This window comes from Rutilus rutilus (genome assembly GCF_951802725.1).
Source record: "Rutilus rutilus genome assembly, chromosome: 6".
In the NCBI taxonomy this organism is placed as follows: Eukaryota; Metazoa; Chordata; class Actinopteri; order Cypriniformes; family Leuciscidae; genus Rutilus; species Rutilus rutilus.
Genome location: NC_140214.1, coordinates 41,340,323 through 41,354,674, shown reverse-complemented (window position 1 = coordinate 41,354,674; position 14,352 = coordinate 41,340,323). Strand labels below are relative to the sequence as shown.

The 14,352-nt window shown below is 38.3% G+C and overlaps 1 protein-coding gene across 1 annotated transcript in view; it reads left to right on the top strand.

Moving 5' to 3' along the window:
* Positions 1-14,352, top strand: part of LOC311292179 (corticotropin-releasing factor receptor 2) — an 81,271-nt gene that overhangs the window by 29,516 nt on the left and 37,403 nt on the right. Inside the window, exons 7-8 of the mRNA XM_084411763.1 lie at positions 10,028-10,088; positions 13,347-13,419. Of these exons, the coding sequence (XP_084267889.1) occupies positions 10,028-10,088; positions 13,347-13,419 (134 nt within the window). The remainder of the gene's footprint in view (positions 1-10,027; positions 10,089-13,346; positions 13,420-14,352) is intronic.

Sequence of the window (14,352 nt, the reverse complement as noted above, 5' to 3'; positions counted from 1 at the left end):
AATGTCATTAAGTGTCAATACTCTGTCAAATAATTTTATAATTAATACTGGAATACTGGAAAAAAAGTGGTCAGAAATATATTCATGACACAGTTATAACGGCCTCATGACGGCCAATGTCAAAACCAACTAAACCACATGACAGTTTAATGTAATGTTAACCCATAAAGCTAAGTGGTTTTTTAAGTTTGATGATTAATCTGCTATGTCATGTTTATGACATATTTATGACAGGTTATGATATATTGGTTTATGTCAAGTTGTCATAACAAAGACATCTCAAACAATGTCATATTTGCATAAAAAAAATGTCATAATTGAGCGAATGACACTTAGTCATAAACATGCATAAAACCTCCGTCATATTCATCACGTGTCATGTCATGATTATGAAGGTGTCATGTCAGTCTTATGCACACCCCTTCAAGTAAAGTGTTACCAAATGGGGTACTAAAAAAATCTCAGTATATGAGAAATAGATGAATACAGTGCACTTGGCATTTCATCTCACGTGTTCAAGTCTCGAGCACCTGAACCCAGCCAGTCAAAATACCAAACAGAACAAAAGTGGAGTTTATATTGGACTCAACCTTGTTTACTTTCCCCTCAGAAATGATTAGCTTTCTTAATTATACATTTATACTGTAATATTAATAATAATAATCATATGATTTATTTTAGTACATATTTATTATTATTAAAATTTTGAATAACAATTATATGAATTTTTTTGAAGATAAAACAGTCGAAGGTAAATTTAAATATAGAAAAAATGAGAAGGGGGGAAAATAATATCTTTTTTTAAATTAGGAAATGAAAACCGCTGTGGCAAATCACTGTCTTAATGAATGAATCATAGAAGCATTCATTCAACTGATTCATTCAAAACGGCTGATTCATTCTGGAATGAAGCAACTTGGTCACTGAATCACTGAGTCGATTCGTTCATTCGTTCGCCACAGAGACGCATAACTCTTTTGCTTGTCTGTAGCTATTGTCCTTGGAGAAACAGAGAAAAAAACAGTCTAAAATGTCACTTAGCACAATATTCACTCTTTATTTACTGAACTGTTGTATAAATTCAACATCACATTTGCAATCATGCTAATATTATGGAAATATTGGATGACATCATATGTTATAAATATAAAATAACTCATTCTAGGGCCATTTTTGCCACCATATCACCAATTTTTGGTGGGATTTTGCCCCAACTCCCTGATGTCTGACCCTGCTTCAACAAAACACGACAAAACATTATTAACAGTTTTGTAAATTGTTTTCCGTCATTGGAAAGAGACATATTTGACGTTAAAGCACTAATGATTTGAAAGAAACTGTTGCAAGTGTCAGCGAATTTACATCACGTTAATTACAAAACATGCCATCATTATTAATCATTTTAATCTACTGACAGCCTTAAGCTACACTTGAAAACATAATTTTGTATAAGCGGCATGCTGTTTTGACCATTATTCTCTCTAAATTTAGTCAAGTGAACTATAACAAACAGGTTAGCTTACATGGCTTTCCTTTCTGAAGCGGACAATCCTGTCAGTCAGGTCTCGGTCCATTGATCATCAGTATCGGGGAGAACTGGATCAAATCTGAAGCAGGAGTAGTGAAAGACTGGTGACTACTGTAATGGTGGAGCCCTAATAATAATAATAATAATAATAATAAGGAAAAACAACAGTTACAATAGAGGCTACAGCACCGTCACTGCTCGGCCTGACCCTCCGGGGCTTGGGCCGTAATTACACTGAATTATGACGGTATTTTCAAAATTTCATGTTCAATATCCTCCAACTGGATGAAGTCTGTGCCATCATACACTACGCAATTTTTTGTTTATCTGCCAAGTCCGACTGTTGAAAATCAGAGCCAGTCTGGAGATTATGGGCAGATATCACAGCAAATGATGTAGCGTATGATGGCACAGACTCATATTTTTAGCTTTATTTAACTAGCGCTGACTTGCCCAGATTGCAAATTGGGGAAAATATTTGGGCAAAAGCCTTGCAGTGTGTTCCAGTCTTAACTCTTCTCTGAGCCCCAGAGGCAGACCAAGACAGGGGAAGATGAGGAAGCAGGAGACAAAGACGAGTTTGTAGTGAAATCTGTGAACGTTTGTACAAACAAATCATGATTCATCAATAACTTTTTTTCTGAAGTTTGTTCAAAATTTTGACAAATTGTAGGAGCAACTGGAACCTCTCGTAATCACATACTCTGGGTGGCCTTATAAATGTGGTGTATGTGTTTGTACATATATATGTTTGATTTTAATATTTCATTTTATATATATATATTTAGTGTTTATACACACACTGGCCACTTTATGAGGTACACCTTCCTCACTGGGCCTCATTCATTCATTCATTCATTCATTCATTCATTCATTCATTCATCATTCACACGGACCCCCTTTTGCCTTCAGAAGGTGCTGGAACATTTCTCCGAGATTTTGCTCCATATTGTCATGATTGCATCACACAGTTACTGCAGATTTGTCGGCCGCACATCCATGATGCGAATCTTTCGTTCCAGCACATCTCAAAGCTGCTCTACTGGATTGAGATCTGGAGACTGTAGAGGCTCTTTGAGTTCAGTGAACTTATCGTCATGTTCAAGATTTTCTTGATATGATTTGAGCTTTGTAAAATGGCGCATTATCCTGCTAGAAGAAGCCATCAGAAGAGGGTCCACTGTGGTCATAAAGGGAAGGACATGTTCAGCAACAAAACTCAGGTAGACTGTGGCGTCAGATCATCTTGATCATTCTACATGCCTAAATGCATTGAGTTGCTCTCATGTGATTTGCTTTAACAGGCAGTTGAACAGGGATCTAATAAAGTGGCCATTGAGTGCATGTGGTCCCACTTTTTATTAGGTGTCTTTAATGACCATGTATTAACATTTAGATTAATCATTGAATACGATGCACTTATTGTGTACATACATGTTTACACTGTGCTTGTATGTTTTTAACAATACCTGCATGATGTAGACGACATTCCCTTAACCATCAATCCGACCCATTTCACCAAACCTGTCCTAACCTCACCCATCTCCCACTCCACTGGCAGCACCAGAGTTTTGCAATACAGTATGAACACAACAAGTACATTGTGCTTATTTTTCTATAGTAGTCATAGTAGATAAGGACACCTAATATAAAAATAATCACGTCCAAGTGTGCGGAAAGGCCCAGTCTGCTTCCACACAAATGTCCTCCAAAGACGCACGCTTAGATAAGATAGACTGAGAAGAAGCAACGGAGGCTGACTCAATTGGTTTGAGCTGAGAACATTAAACCTTCTAGGAATATAGATAAGTTCCCAGAGCAAACACGAGCAGTACAGATTGCTCTTTGGCTTATCATCCCATGCATGAAACGAGGAACAATTGAATGCCTCCCCTAAAAAACTCCACCTGGTGCATATTCAGCAGCAATAACATACACACCTTAATTATAACAGCACAATTCTCCCGAAGGAACGCCAGAACTGATCCGACAGGCGATGGGTCCAAATGCACTCTCTGCATCACGATGCAAATATCCACCACTTGAAAGCGTAGGGCCTTCGTGATAATAGCAGAACTTTCTCATGGTCTGAGAAAATATTTTCATGCAAATAATGATCAATAATGCATTAAAAATATAAAGCAATTTAAAATACTATTTGGCCAGTGGAAAAGATTAAGAAAAACTTTCTCTGAAATGTATTCTACACTATTTGATTTATTTATTCCAAAACAAGGCAAGGATAGGTTACTAAATGATTTTTAGCAATGTAATGTGACGCACATCCGTATCTCATATTTTCCTAATGTCTTGTACTGTTATACATGGCATCACGTGGATGAATATGCATATGCAAATGATATGCAGATGAGGATATGCACAGTATAACGAGGCGTTGTAAGCTCATATATGGTTATTTTCGGGGAGGAGACGCATGTGCGCACAATCTTCCACTGACTAGGATTTATAAAGGGAATTCAGCGCAGGTTCTGCCGTACACACGGTTTATAAGTCTGAATATTTTTTGGCGTACACCATTTTTGGCTTTCAGGATCCTACGCACAGTTTTATGAATGAGACCCCAGAACTTATCAAAGAGGCCCTTTTCAAAGGTCAAACCCAAAGTTTCCACATCTTAGGCTGGGGATATCACATATTGCCCTGAGCCTTGGAAAGTAGATCTGCTCTAATTGAAATCTCTCAAGGACGGTCCTCCGATCTGAGAACCAAATGTGGGACTGATACGACACTGCTACCAACAGAATGTGCACACTGTTTTCTCACACTCTCGCAAGAACTGCTGGAAGCAGACTTATTGGCGGAAAGGCAAAGTGGGACACGTATGTGCTCGGAGAATTTATTCATAGTGATAATGGAGACTAAAAAGGGCACTGGGTTGTTTCACTCGAGGCGAACATATCTACCTCTGCTCTGCCGAATCAGAGCACAGACTGGAGAAAGGCATCACTGCACAGAGCTCAAGCAAGAAGACATACAGATGATCTGCTGTTATCCTGAACCGATACACATGGCTGGATTAACATATCCCGGAGGACAGTGTGAGAAAAGGCAAATGCATTTCTGCAGGTTGACACAATCCTCCCAAAGGATCCTCCCGTTCTGGGCCATCTGATCAGGAACAGCCCTCCGGCTGGGAAGCCTCAGCTGCCGACCTCAGATCTAGGGATCTGCCCGAAGCCCAATATCTTATTCAGAACGGCACGGATAATGGCCTCAAAACGAATAACAAATAATTCTGCAGAATAATAGAGAAAATATTCGGCTGACATATTAGCCGTGTTTCCATTACCCTTCAAATTGCGCAAATTGAAATTACGGATTGAAAATACGCCCAATGGAAACACGTCGAGTTTTTACGCTCACATGAGGTGTTCGAAACAGGAATATTTATCAAACCTGCAATGGAAACAGTTTTTGCACATTTACAGGTCACCTGGTGTGTTTGGACAGAAAATGAGAGTTCTTGAAAGAATTATGGGAATACTGGATTCTAAACAACAAAGAAATGCCACAATTGATCAAGATCTTGAAGCAGAAATGAGGGAGAAACACCAGAAACTCCTCATATGAGCCGCTCCCAGTATAAGGGGCTTTCCTTGTCATTAATGCTTGGATACACACTTACGTCTCCTTCGATTAATAATAATGGCTAGTGCGGCGGCTGGGATATACGTAAACCCACCAACATCTGTTGCCATGATTTTTGGAATGATTATCGTGAGAGGAAAAAATTACGTTTCACAATAGTTTTTTAGCGACATTTAGAAAACATCGCAAAAGTTTTGCGCAAATCTGTGATGGAAATGTGGCTAGTGACTGCTCGTGTTTGCTGGGTAACGGGTAAGGCAGGGGATAACACGAAACTATACTTAAACCTAAAATCACTACACAATTCTGGGCCCTATCACACACCCAGCACAATGCAGCGCCAAGCGCGACGCAAGTGTGTTTTGCTAGTTTCAGCCCGACGCAGTTTTCATTTTCACGTCCAGCGCCACGTTATTTAAATAGCAAATGCATTTGTGCCCATCTGTGTCCATGGGCTGCAGGTCTGACAACGAGGTGTGTGTTCAGGTGCATTGTTGGACCGTTGCTATTTTGAGGAACTGAAATAGACCATTGACCAACTGAAGCCTGGTCTAAAGTCAATGGAGCAATATTGTTTTTGTTATTTAAAGAGCGTGTTAGTAATGTGCGCCTATAGGCGGGTCCACAATGTGCAAACACTCTGCTTATTACTCACACTCTACTTATTACACACACTCTGCTTATTACACACACTTTGCTTATTACACACACTCTGCTTATTGCACACTCGGATACGCAGCAGCACACACACATGCCAAATAAAAATAAAAGGATTACAATGTGAAAGATGATTATTGTGTACATAAAGATATGGTGGAATCCGGCTTGTCCCGTAGATGGTCTGAGCTTTAACCTCTCTCACCTCTCACTAAAACCTCTCAGATTCGTTTGCTCTCTGGAGACGTGTTCAGTCTTTCCGCATACAAATTCCTTCATGTAAATAGCGAATCTGATTCCCTCTGATTGTTTTATTTCATGTTACGCCCAAAACCCACCCATTACTCATTAAGAGAATAGAGACAACCCTTTTAGACCATGCACCGGGAGCGCCGACCTTTTTTCCTGTCGTTAAACTAGCAAAAGTGGATTCGAACACACGCCCTAAGTGCACTTACACCGTGTGCTTTAGACCATGAGCTTAGATCATTAACATAGGGCCCAATGAGTGTGTGAAGTTAATGATTGTGAGCTATATAAATGAATCGAGCGCAGATCAAATAGCCGCTTAGACATCTCCGTGCATCTCTCAGAAATCAGAGCTTGGTAAGAGTGATATCAACTAAAATAGGCTACAACATCACACACATGCTCTACTTTTTGATATGCTTATTTAAATTATTTAAACCTTGTATGACATGATACACGAATGAATGCACAGAATGATCGCAAAACAAATAACCGTGTTGCTGTTATTATATAACCAAGCCAGCTCTCTGTCATGAGTAATAATGCCCGTTTTGTGGTTACGTATTGGGAAGCCAGGAAACGTATCCATCGTCAGACACATAAATTAGCCGAACTCTCCCTGTCTGTTAACACGATGCTACTTTCAGAAAACCATATTATATGAGTCGTCAGATTTGAGATGAACCACAGTGCAAGTGAGCCGAACCATGGGTGGAGAATGGTACGATACGATATTTACCAAACACCGTTGCTCCCCTAGTGTTTGTTCTGTAATGTGTAACGTGTTTATGACGTTATGTTCTGTTTTCACTGTTCGCTGGCTGTTGATTAGTTTCCACACACTGTTTCTGTGTCTGTTCTCCTTGACTACATTCCCTGTGTAATTTTCTCTTCAGGGTCTGGTTTCATCAATGTTAATTGTTTCTTGTGTGTAAGCAGACCTACTGAAAAACAGCTTCCTTTTTTGTCTCTATTTCAATCTCTTCAAGTGTCATGGCCTTCGGAGTTGCTTGCAGTGCAGTGAAGTTGACATATTCCTCGGCTATTCCTCGACTACTTTGATACCCTTGTTCTGTGCTCTTTCTCATGCAAGACACAATGTCTGGAAATAAAGTCAGCTGGATTGTCAGTTCCTTCTCGGTGTTCAGTTCTGAAGTCTTAGATCCCACCTCTCAGCTCTGGCTGGTTGCTTTGATATTGGGTTATTCCATGTCACGCCAATGCCAAGTTCAGTGCTCTTTGAAGGGTCACACTTACATTACAAGCATTTATAGGAGAAGCCCTACCATAAAACTGGGCGACATTACCCTTTGAACATTAGAGAATTTGATTGTTTTTAACAGATGGCATATATCTGCTTAAACAATCTTGTTGTCACATCATGAAGTAGTTCAAGTTCAAGTTCAAGTTCAGTTTATTTATAGAGCCCATTTAAAAACAGCCACAAGACTGACCAAAGTGCTGTACTACAAGATCTCATCAAATCAAAATCTAAACACTTAAAGACAAAGTACTGACAGAAAACCACTATAAAATAAGTAAATTTAGATGTTAATAACCCAGGAAGAACAGGTTTATTTTTAAAAGTGACTTAAAAATAGTCAGGGAAGGTGCCAATCTAATCTTTATTCCATAATCGTGGATCAACCACAAAAAAACTTGATCCCCTCTACGACTGAGTCTGGAGTGTGGGCCTAGAAGAAGGTTACACTATACACTATACGACTTTAAACATCTGCGAGAGAGAAAAGCTGGTCATCATACACTACAGGACAGAGGATCATACACTACACTACACTACACTGGACAGAAACACGTGACGCATTCTTCAGTGATGTTCTGTATTTTTCGTCCTGGGAGTGAAGTGAGTTAACCCCACTGTGTGAATACACTGAAACTGCTGCGAACAACTACTAAACAAATGGCAGATTCTGCGTTTTCTAACACATGTAGCCTATCTCATGCATGGCTTGCGGAAGCTCGCGGCTCCATCTATATCCTCTCAACATGATCACTCGTCACTCGTCAAGGGCCAAGCTCGTGATCCGGGATCAGGATGGAACATTTTTTCTTCTTTTTTTGTCTTTACCTGATCTCGTAAGTCATCTCCATTTTTTTCCCGACCTTTGTGACTTCGCACCCTTCATTTCCATTGTCTGGTCAGCGTATGACTGTATTATGATCAGTATTTATTAGCGATGCATCATACACCGTGTGTGTTCTACAATCGGCTCAAAATATCAAACATGTTTTGATGTCCTTCGACTGGATGGAGTCTGTGCCCATCATTCACTATTTGATTTTCTGTGAATCCTGTCAACTCCGAACGCACAAAATCTGCAAAAATCAGAGCAAAAGTGGTGTAGTGTATTCCAGCCTTTAGACTTCTGGAAGGGGTACGGACGCAGCAGTTCAGCTGTGGAGATTCATACACACACTAGAGAATTTTGAAATTGATTCTGAATTGAATAGACAGCCAATGTAGAGCCCTCAGTATTGGAGCGATGTGATCGCATTTACAGCTTTTGTGAAGAAATCTGTCATCTGCATTTTGGCCCAGTAGGAGACGAGCAGTTTGAGATTTGGAAATACCGCAGTATAGTGAGTTTACTCGCAAGTTCTTGAATCATTATGGCACTAATACAATTAAAAGTTACAAAGTGTTCAAACTGCTGGAGAGATTATTGTGGAGTCAGTGTACCACGTAATATTTGCAAGCATGCTAAATGTGTGTGTGTGTGTGTGTGTGTGTGTGTGTGACTAGAGGATTCTGGGGCTTATTCAGAGCTGTCGGAGAGCTGATAGGAAATTATACTTCAGTCAAAAGACTGTTACTTCTGTCGCTCGGCTGATTTACTGTGAGAGCAGCTCAGCGGATCACGAGGCCAACACGTTCACACTGTCAGCTTGTGTGATTGACAAGGACATTTTGAAAACGTACGGGTGTGTGTACGGTTATAGAATACGGTTGTCACTCGTGTAAATAACTGAACTGTGTGTGAACGTAACCGTATTAAGGACTCAAATACAGGACTGACAACTGTATTCTGGTGTTGTGTGAACGTGGCCATAAAGTGTCTCCAACCACTGTTTCTACTGTTTGTTTTTTGTTGGAAAAAAAGCCAGATATAGGCCAATTTCTTTCTCTTATAAGATGATGCATATAGTGCTGTTTTCTCTGAGGACACCACAAAACAAACAAACCAAGAAGACAATTAACTGTGCACAACATATTGCAAGGTGTGAGACTGAAAGTTCTGTTCAGCGAGGCAGCGTCTCTTTTGCCGAAACTCATGATTATCTCAATGCCTCGTCATTGTCATAATACCCGTCTGTCATGTTCACAAACAGTACGCAAATCGGCATGAGTCAGTCAAACAAATTAGTGGAGGTAGAGGGACTAATTACTGTACAAAGCAAACGACTCACCCACTCAGAGTCACATCCAAATGAAATACAGTACATCTGAAATGACGGCACTCAGCTCTGTTAAATTAAAGCTGCATGATCATGACGCCTGCTGTGTATTTATTGACTAATGGCCATAATAGGAAGGGAGTCAAGGGACTAATACCCTGTTCAATAATGTTTTTTACTGTATTAATGTATTAGGCTATATAGTAATATGTCATATGCAAATAAAAATGTATAGAACTGCATAAGCAATGACACTTGATTTTAATAAATAGTATGTTATTATAAACATAAACTAATATTATATTATTGGCTACTTTATCATGCTAGTGTAAATGGTGTTCCAACTCTGAAAATGTAAACATAAAATTGAACATGTAATTTGCAAATATGCATATGTAAATTATGAATGTCTTCAATCTAAACTTAATCTAAGGTACTATGTTGCATCTCTTTCCACTTGCATAAACAAAATCACAATGAATTCCCACTAGTTCGTGATGACAATTTAATTTCACGTTTCTGGAGTTGCTATCCGTGAAGTGTGATTTGCAATCTTCTCTCTTTCAGGTATACCATGTCCGATAATTATAGTGTGGGCCGTTGGAAAACTTTACAACGAAAACGAACAGTAAGTTGCTGATTTGCAGAAATAAGCTTAGTGCAATAAACCTGTGATGGGAGTGAATGACGGGGTAATTGCAGAGTAATTGTAGAGTAGAGTATATGCAAAATATGTCAATGAATGAGCCTGTGATTTGAATCCAGATACGTAGAATATTTATAAAACAGAAAGAGAAGTTAGAAATATATGTAAAAAAACTCAAATGTAAGAAATGTTAGCTAATGTAAGAATAAGAACCTGTTCGTAAATTCTTCGCCATTGGTGGCACCAACAAAACTGCACAAACTCCCCGGCACAGCACTCTGGTTATATTTTAAAACAAAATTATTCCTACCTTAAAATATCTTGAATGTAAGTCGACACCCTTGCCTCATTTAGTATGTGCGGTTCTATGAATATGCAAATGAGCCCCGCCTCCACTCACTCACTCAGCTCAGAGATCCACTGGTTGACGATCACACGTTGATCTGATTGGTTACAAGGTAGTTTGTGACGTCAGAAACACCAGCGATTTCAAAGCGTGTTTTTGAGACTGTCTTTGGATCACTGCAGTTTTAAGGAGAGAATACTCAGCAATGCTGTCGACTTATGAATTTACACATGGTTTGTCTTAAAGCATATTAAAAACACCACATAGACATATAAACAACATTAAAAGCTGGATTTTCACCACAGAGGGACTCATGGAAAATCATAGGACCTTTACAAAAAAGTGTACTTCAAGTTAAAACTGAAAATTTAAATACAGTATATTTTCCAAGTATACTCTATGTAGTAAGTATACTAATATCAATGTACTGGTAGTATACTTGTGTGTGTCAATACTTAAGACTAAATTGGCCCACTTTTTTATAAAGTATGCTTGGATATGCTTTATTTTGATCGTCCATTTGAGATATTCTGTAACTATAAGTAACTTTATAACTACTTGTCGACTAACTCTCATTAATTTCCAAGTACATGTCAACTAGGTTCGGATTAGTAGAATAAGTTGGCATGTAGTTGCAAAGTTACTTATAGTCAGCATAATGTCTGTTTGGAGCATCGACATAAGGAGTTAGCGGATATTAAGCAGACAGTCTACTAATACTCTAATGACTGCTAGTTGACATGTAGTGAAAGTTACATTAATTTGTGCTGTTTTAAAGCTGCTCTAAGCGATGTTGGGTGACGTCACTTCTTGTTGACGTTCGAAGTATTGTCAAACAAAACGTAGGCTAACTCGACCCTCCCTCCTCCTTATCCTGTCCCCTCCCCCTCCCTCCCGTGCTTCCTGAAACAGTCATGAACCATTTAGAGAAACCAAACTGGATTTTCCCTGTCCAGCAGAAACAGAGCCAGCTGAACGTCGGATCGGAAGCCCTTCTGCCGGCGGAGTTCTCGCCACCTTTTCAACACTTTTCAGATGTAAATTAGTGATTTTGCGTTCCTTCTCCTTTTCCCTATTCTTTGTTATTTGTTCATCCGAACGTCGTCTCTTTGGTCGTGTGTCGGCCATATTAAAATTCTCAAGAATATACATTTTTAACGTTAGTCGTTGTCGTTGTCTAGGACATCTCTGCTCCCAGTCCCAGTTTCAGTGCGAAATGTTGCGAAATAAAAAGTACAGTATTATGCTTTGAAATGTAGTGAAGTAAAAGTTTCCCAAAATAAAAATACTCTGATAAAGCACAGATACTTTAAAAATGTACTTAGGTACAGTAACAAAGTAAAAATACTTAGTTATTGCCCACCACTGAACTGTAGTTCATTTTGAGGACACAAGTTTGCATCTATTGTGTGTCTTTAGTGTTGCAGATGTAATACAAGTGAACTGTACAGCTTGTGTCGGTCAGCACAAACCCTCTTTCAGACGTAACCAGGGTTTGATAACACCCGCCAACCCAACAATCAACAGTGGCGGGTAACACTGTCAAATCACCAGCCAATCTGGTGTTACTTATGTTTACTCACTGTGCTGGGGAAGTTTGTGTTAGTCAAATCTGCGCAGATTTAGCGAAAATACTACATATATTAAATGCAGTGTATTGTGCAGAATCTGCTCATATCTGGCTAACTTGAACACACACGTCACTACGCAACAAATAACGGCGCGCTTGTTCATTTACATTGAAGCAACAGTGAAGATTAAAAGCATTTGGTGAACAGAAAATACATTATTTTCCAACATCCTAATTTTTTATTATCCACTTAATAAAATACGATCTGTCCACTTAAAATAAGTTTTTGGTAAAAAGGGTGAAAGAGGAAGGGAGGAGATGCTGGATGGCAAGATCTTGTTTGAATAAAAAATGTATAAAATCCAAATTTCATTAAAGAAAATTCTGGTTAATTTCTTCTTTTTTGTCTTGGTTATATATATATATATATATATATATATACAGTGCAATGCATAAGTGAATACACCCATGCTAAAGTTGACTAAAAAGAGGAATAAAAAATCATATTTTGGAAATTGAACTTAATGCCTTAATTTAAAAAATTAGGAAAAATCCAACCTTTAAGGACACCAATTTTCTTTGTGAATGAATAATGTATCGTAAATAAATAAATGTTCTTCCTTAAAATACATGGTGCATAAGTTTGGACACCCCTATGTTAAATTCCCATAGAGGCAGGCAGATTTTTATTTTTAAGTATTTAAAAAAAAAAAATTTTAGGTTACTATGCATCCTGATAAAGTTCCCTTGGCCTTTGGAATTAAAATAGCCCCACATCATCACATAGCCTTCACCATACCCAGAGATTGGTATGATTTTATTTCAGTTAGCCTAAAAGCTAGTTTGATTTGCATTGAGAGATGATCTTATGGAAAGTACCCCATGCCAATCTCTAGGTATGGTGAAGGCTATGTGATGATGTGGGGCTATTTTAATTCCAAAGGCCAAGGGAACTTTATCAGGATGCATAGTATCCTAAATTTTTTTTTTTTTAAATACTTAAAAATAAAAATCTGCCTGCCTCTATGGGAATTTAACATAGGGGTGTACTCACTTATGCACCATGTATTTTAAGGAAGAACATTTATTTATTTACGATACATTATTCATTCACAAAGAAAATTGGTGTCCTTAAAGGTTGGATTTTTCCTAATTTTTTAAATTAAGGCATTAAGTTCAGTTTCCAAAATATGATTTTTTATTCCTCTTTTTAGTCAACTTTAGCATGGGTGTATTCACTTATGCAGTGCACTGTATATATATATATATTAGTTCTATAGTTATCTGTGCTGTGAGTACACGCTAAAAGACCTCTGTGTTTCAGATGCTGGTTCGGGAAGGAACCTGGGAAGTACGTAGACTACATCTATCAGGGGCCCGTGATTCTTGTTCTTCTAGTAAGTATTGTTGCTTTTCTCAGATCTGTAGTTGTCAGAATTTAAAGCCAAGTGGACAAAACTCTTAAAGCATTACAAAGGACAAAATGTAAACGTAATACCCATTTGTGATTTCTAAGAGAGCTGTCCAATAATTATTAACATCAGCAAATAGTAGGCCAGGCCTTGCCAGAATTTCAGCTTGTTATATAATGGCAACGTCTACTAATTTCAGATAAAGTGCTTGAGCTTCGAGAGAATTATTGAACTGAAGTGAATCTTTTTTCCCTCCCTCTTCTTCATGTGAAAGCATTATAAGAACAGTATTTAATTTAAGCCATTGTGCCGTAGTGCATCAGACCTCTGCATGTTCTGTGCAGAAAGATCAAGCTGTTCCAGAAATATACAAATATGCATATTCCTAAATCCCAGGAGCAAAGAGATTTAGTGTTCACTGAAAAAAGGATGAACAAATTGCAACAGAAGCAAACTCAACTGATTTTGTATCCTCAGTATGTCCTGAGTAAGGAAAAAAAAAAAGCCCCAAAGAATCCCATTAGGGGAAAGTTTAGAAAAAGACCCAAATATAGAATACGCCTATTCATTTTTTTTCTCACGTGAATAGGGTAAACATTTTAAACCTTTAGATATCACCATGAAAATTACAGAGTTGGTTACTTACATCAAGACAAACAAAAAATGTATTACAAGTTTTTTTTTAATTGTTTGTTAACATGGACAAACGGTGCATAATCTAATTACGTATGTGCTCATTTGCATAAATACCACAACAGATCTAAACATTGGATATAGCCAGGTGAACATGGCTTGTTGAATCTTGTTGACACATAACAGTAAAATACTTAATGTTAAGGTCTGAATGGAACCCATTTAGGCTACCCATGGGCATTAATACATAGAGGCAGGAAGAACCAGCCTTTATTAATTATTATT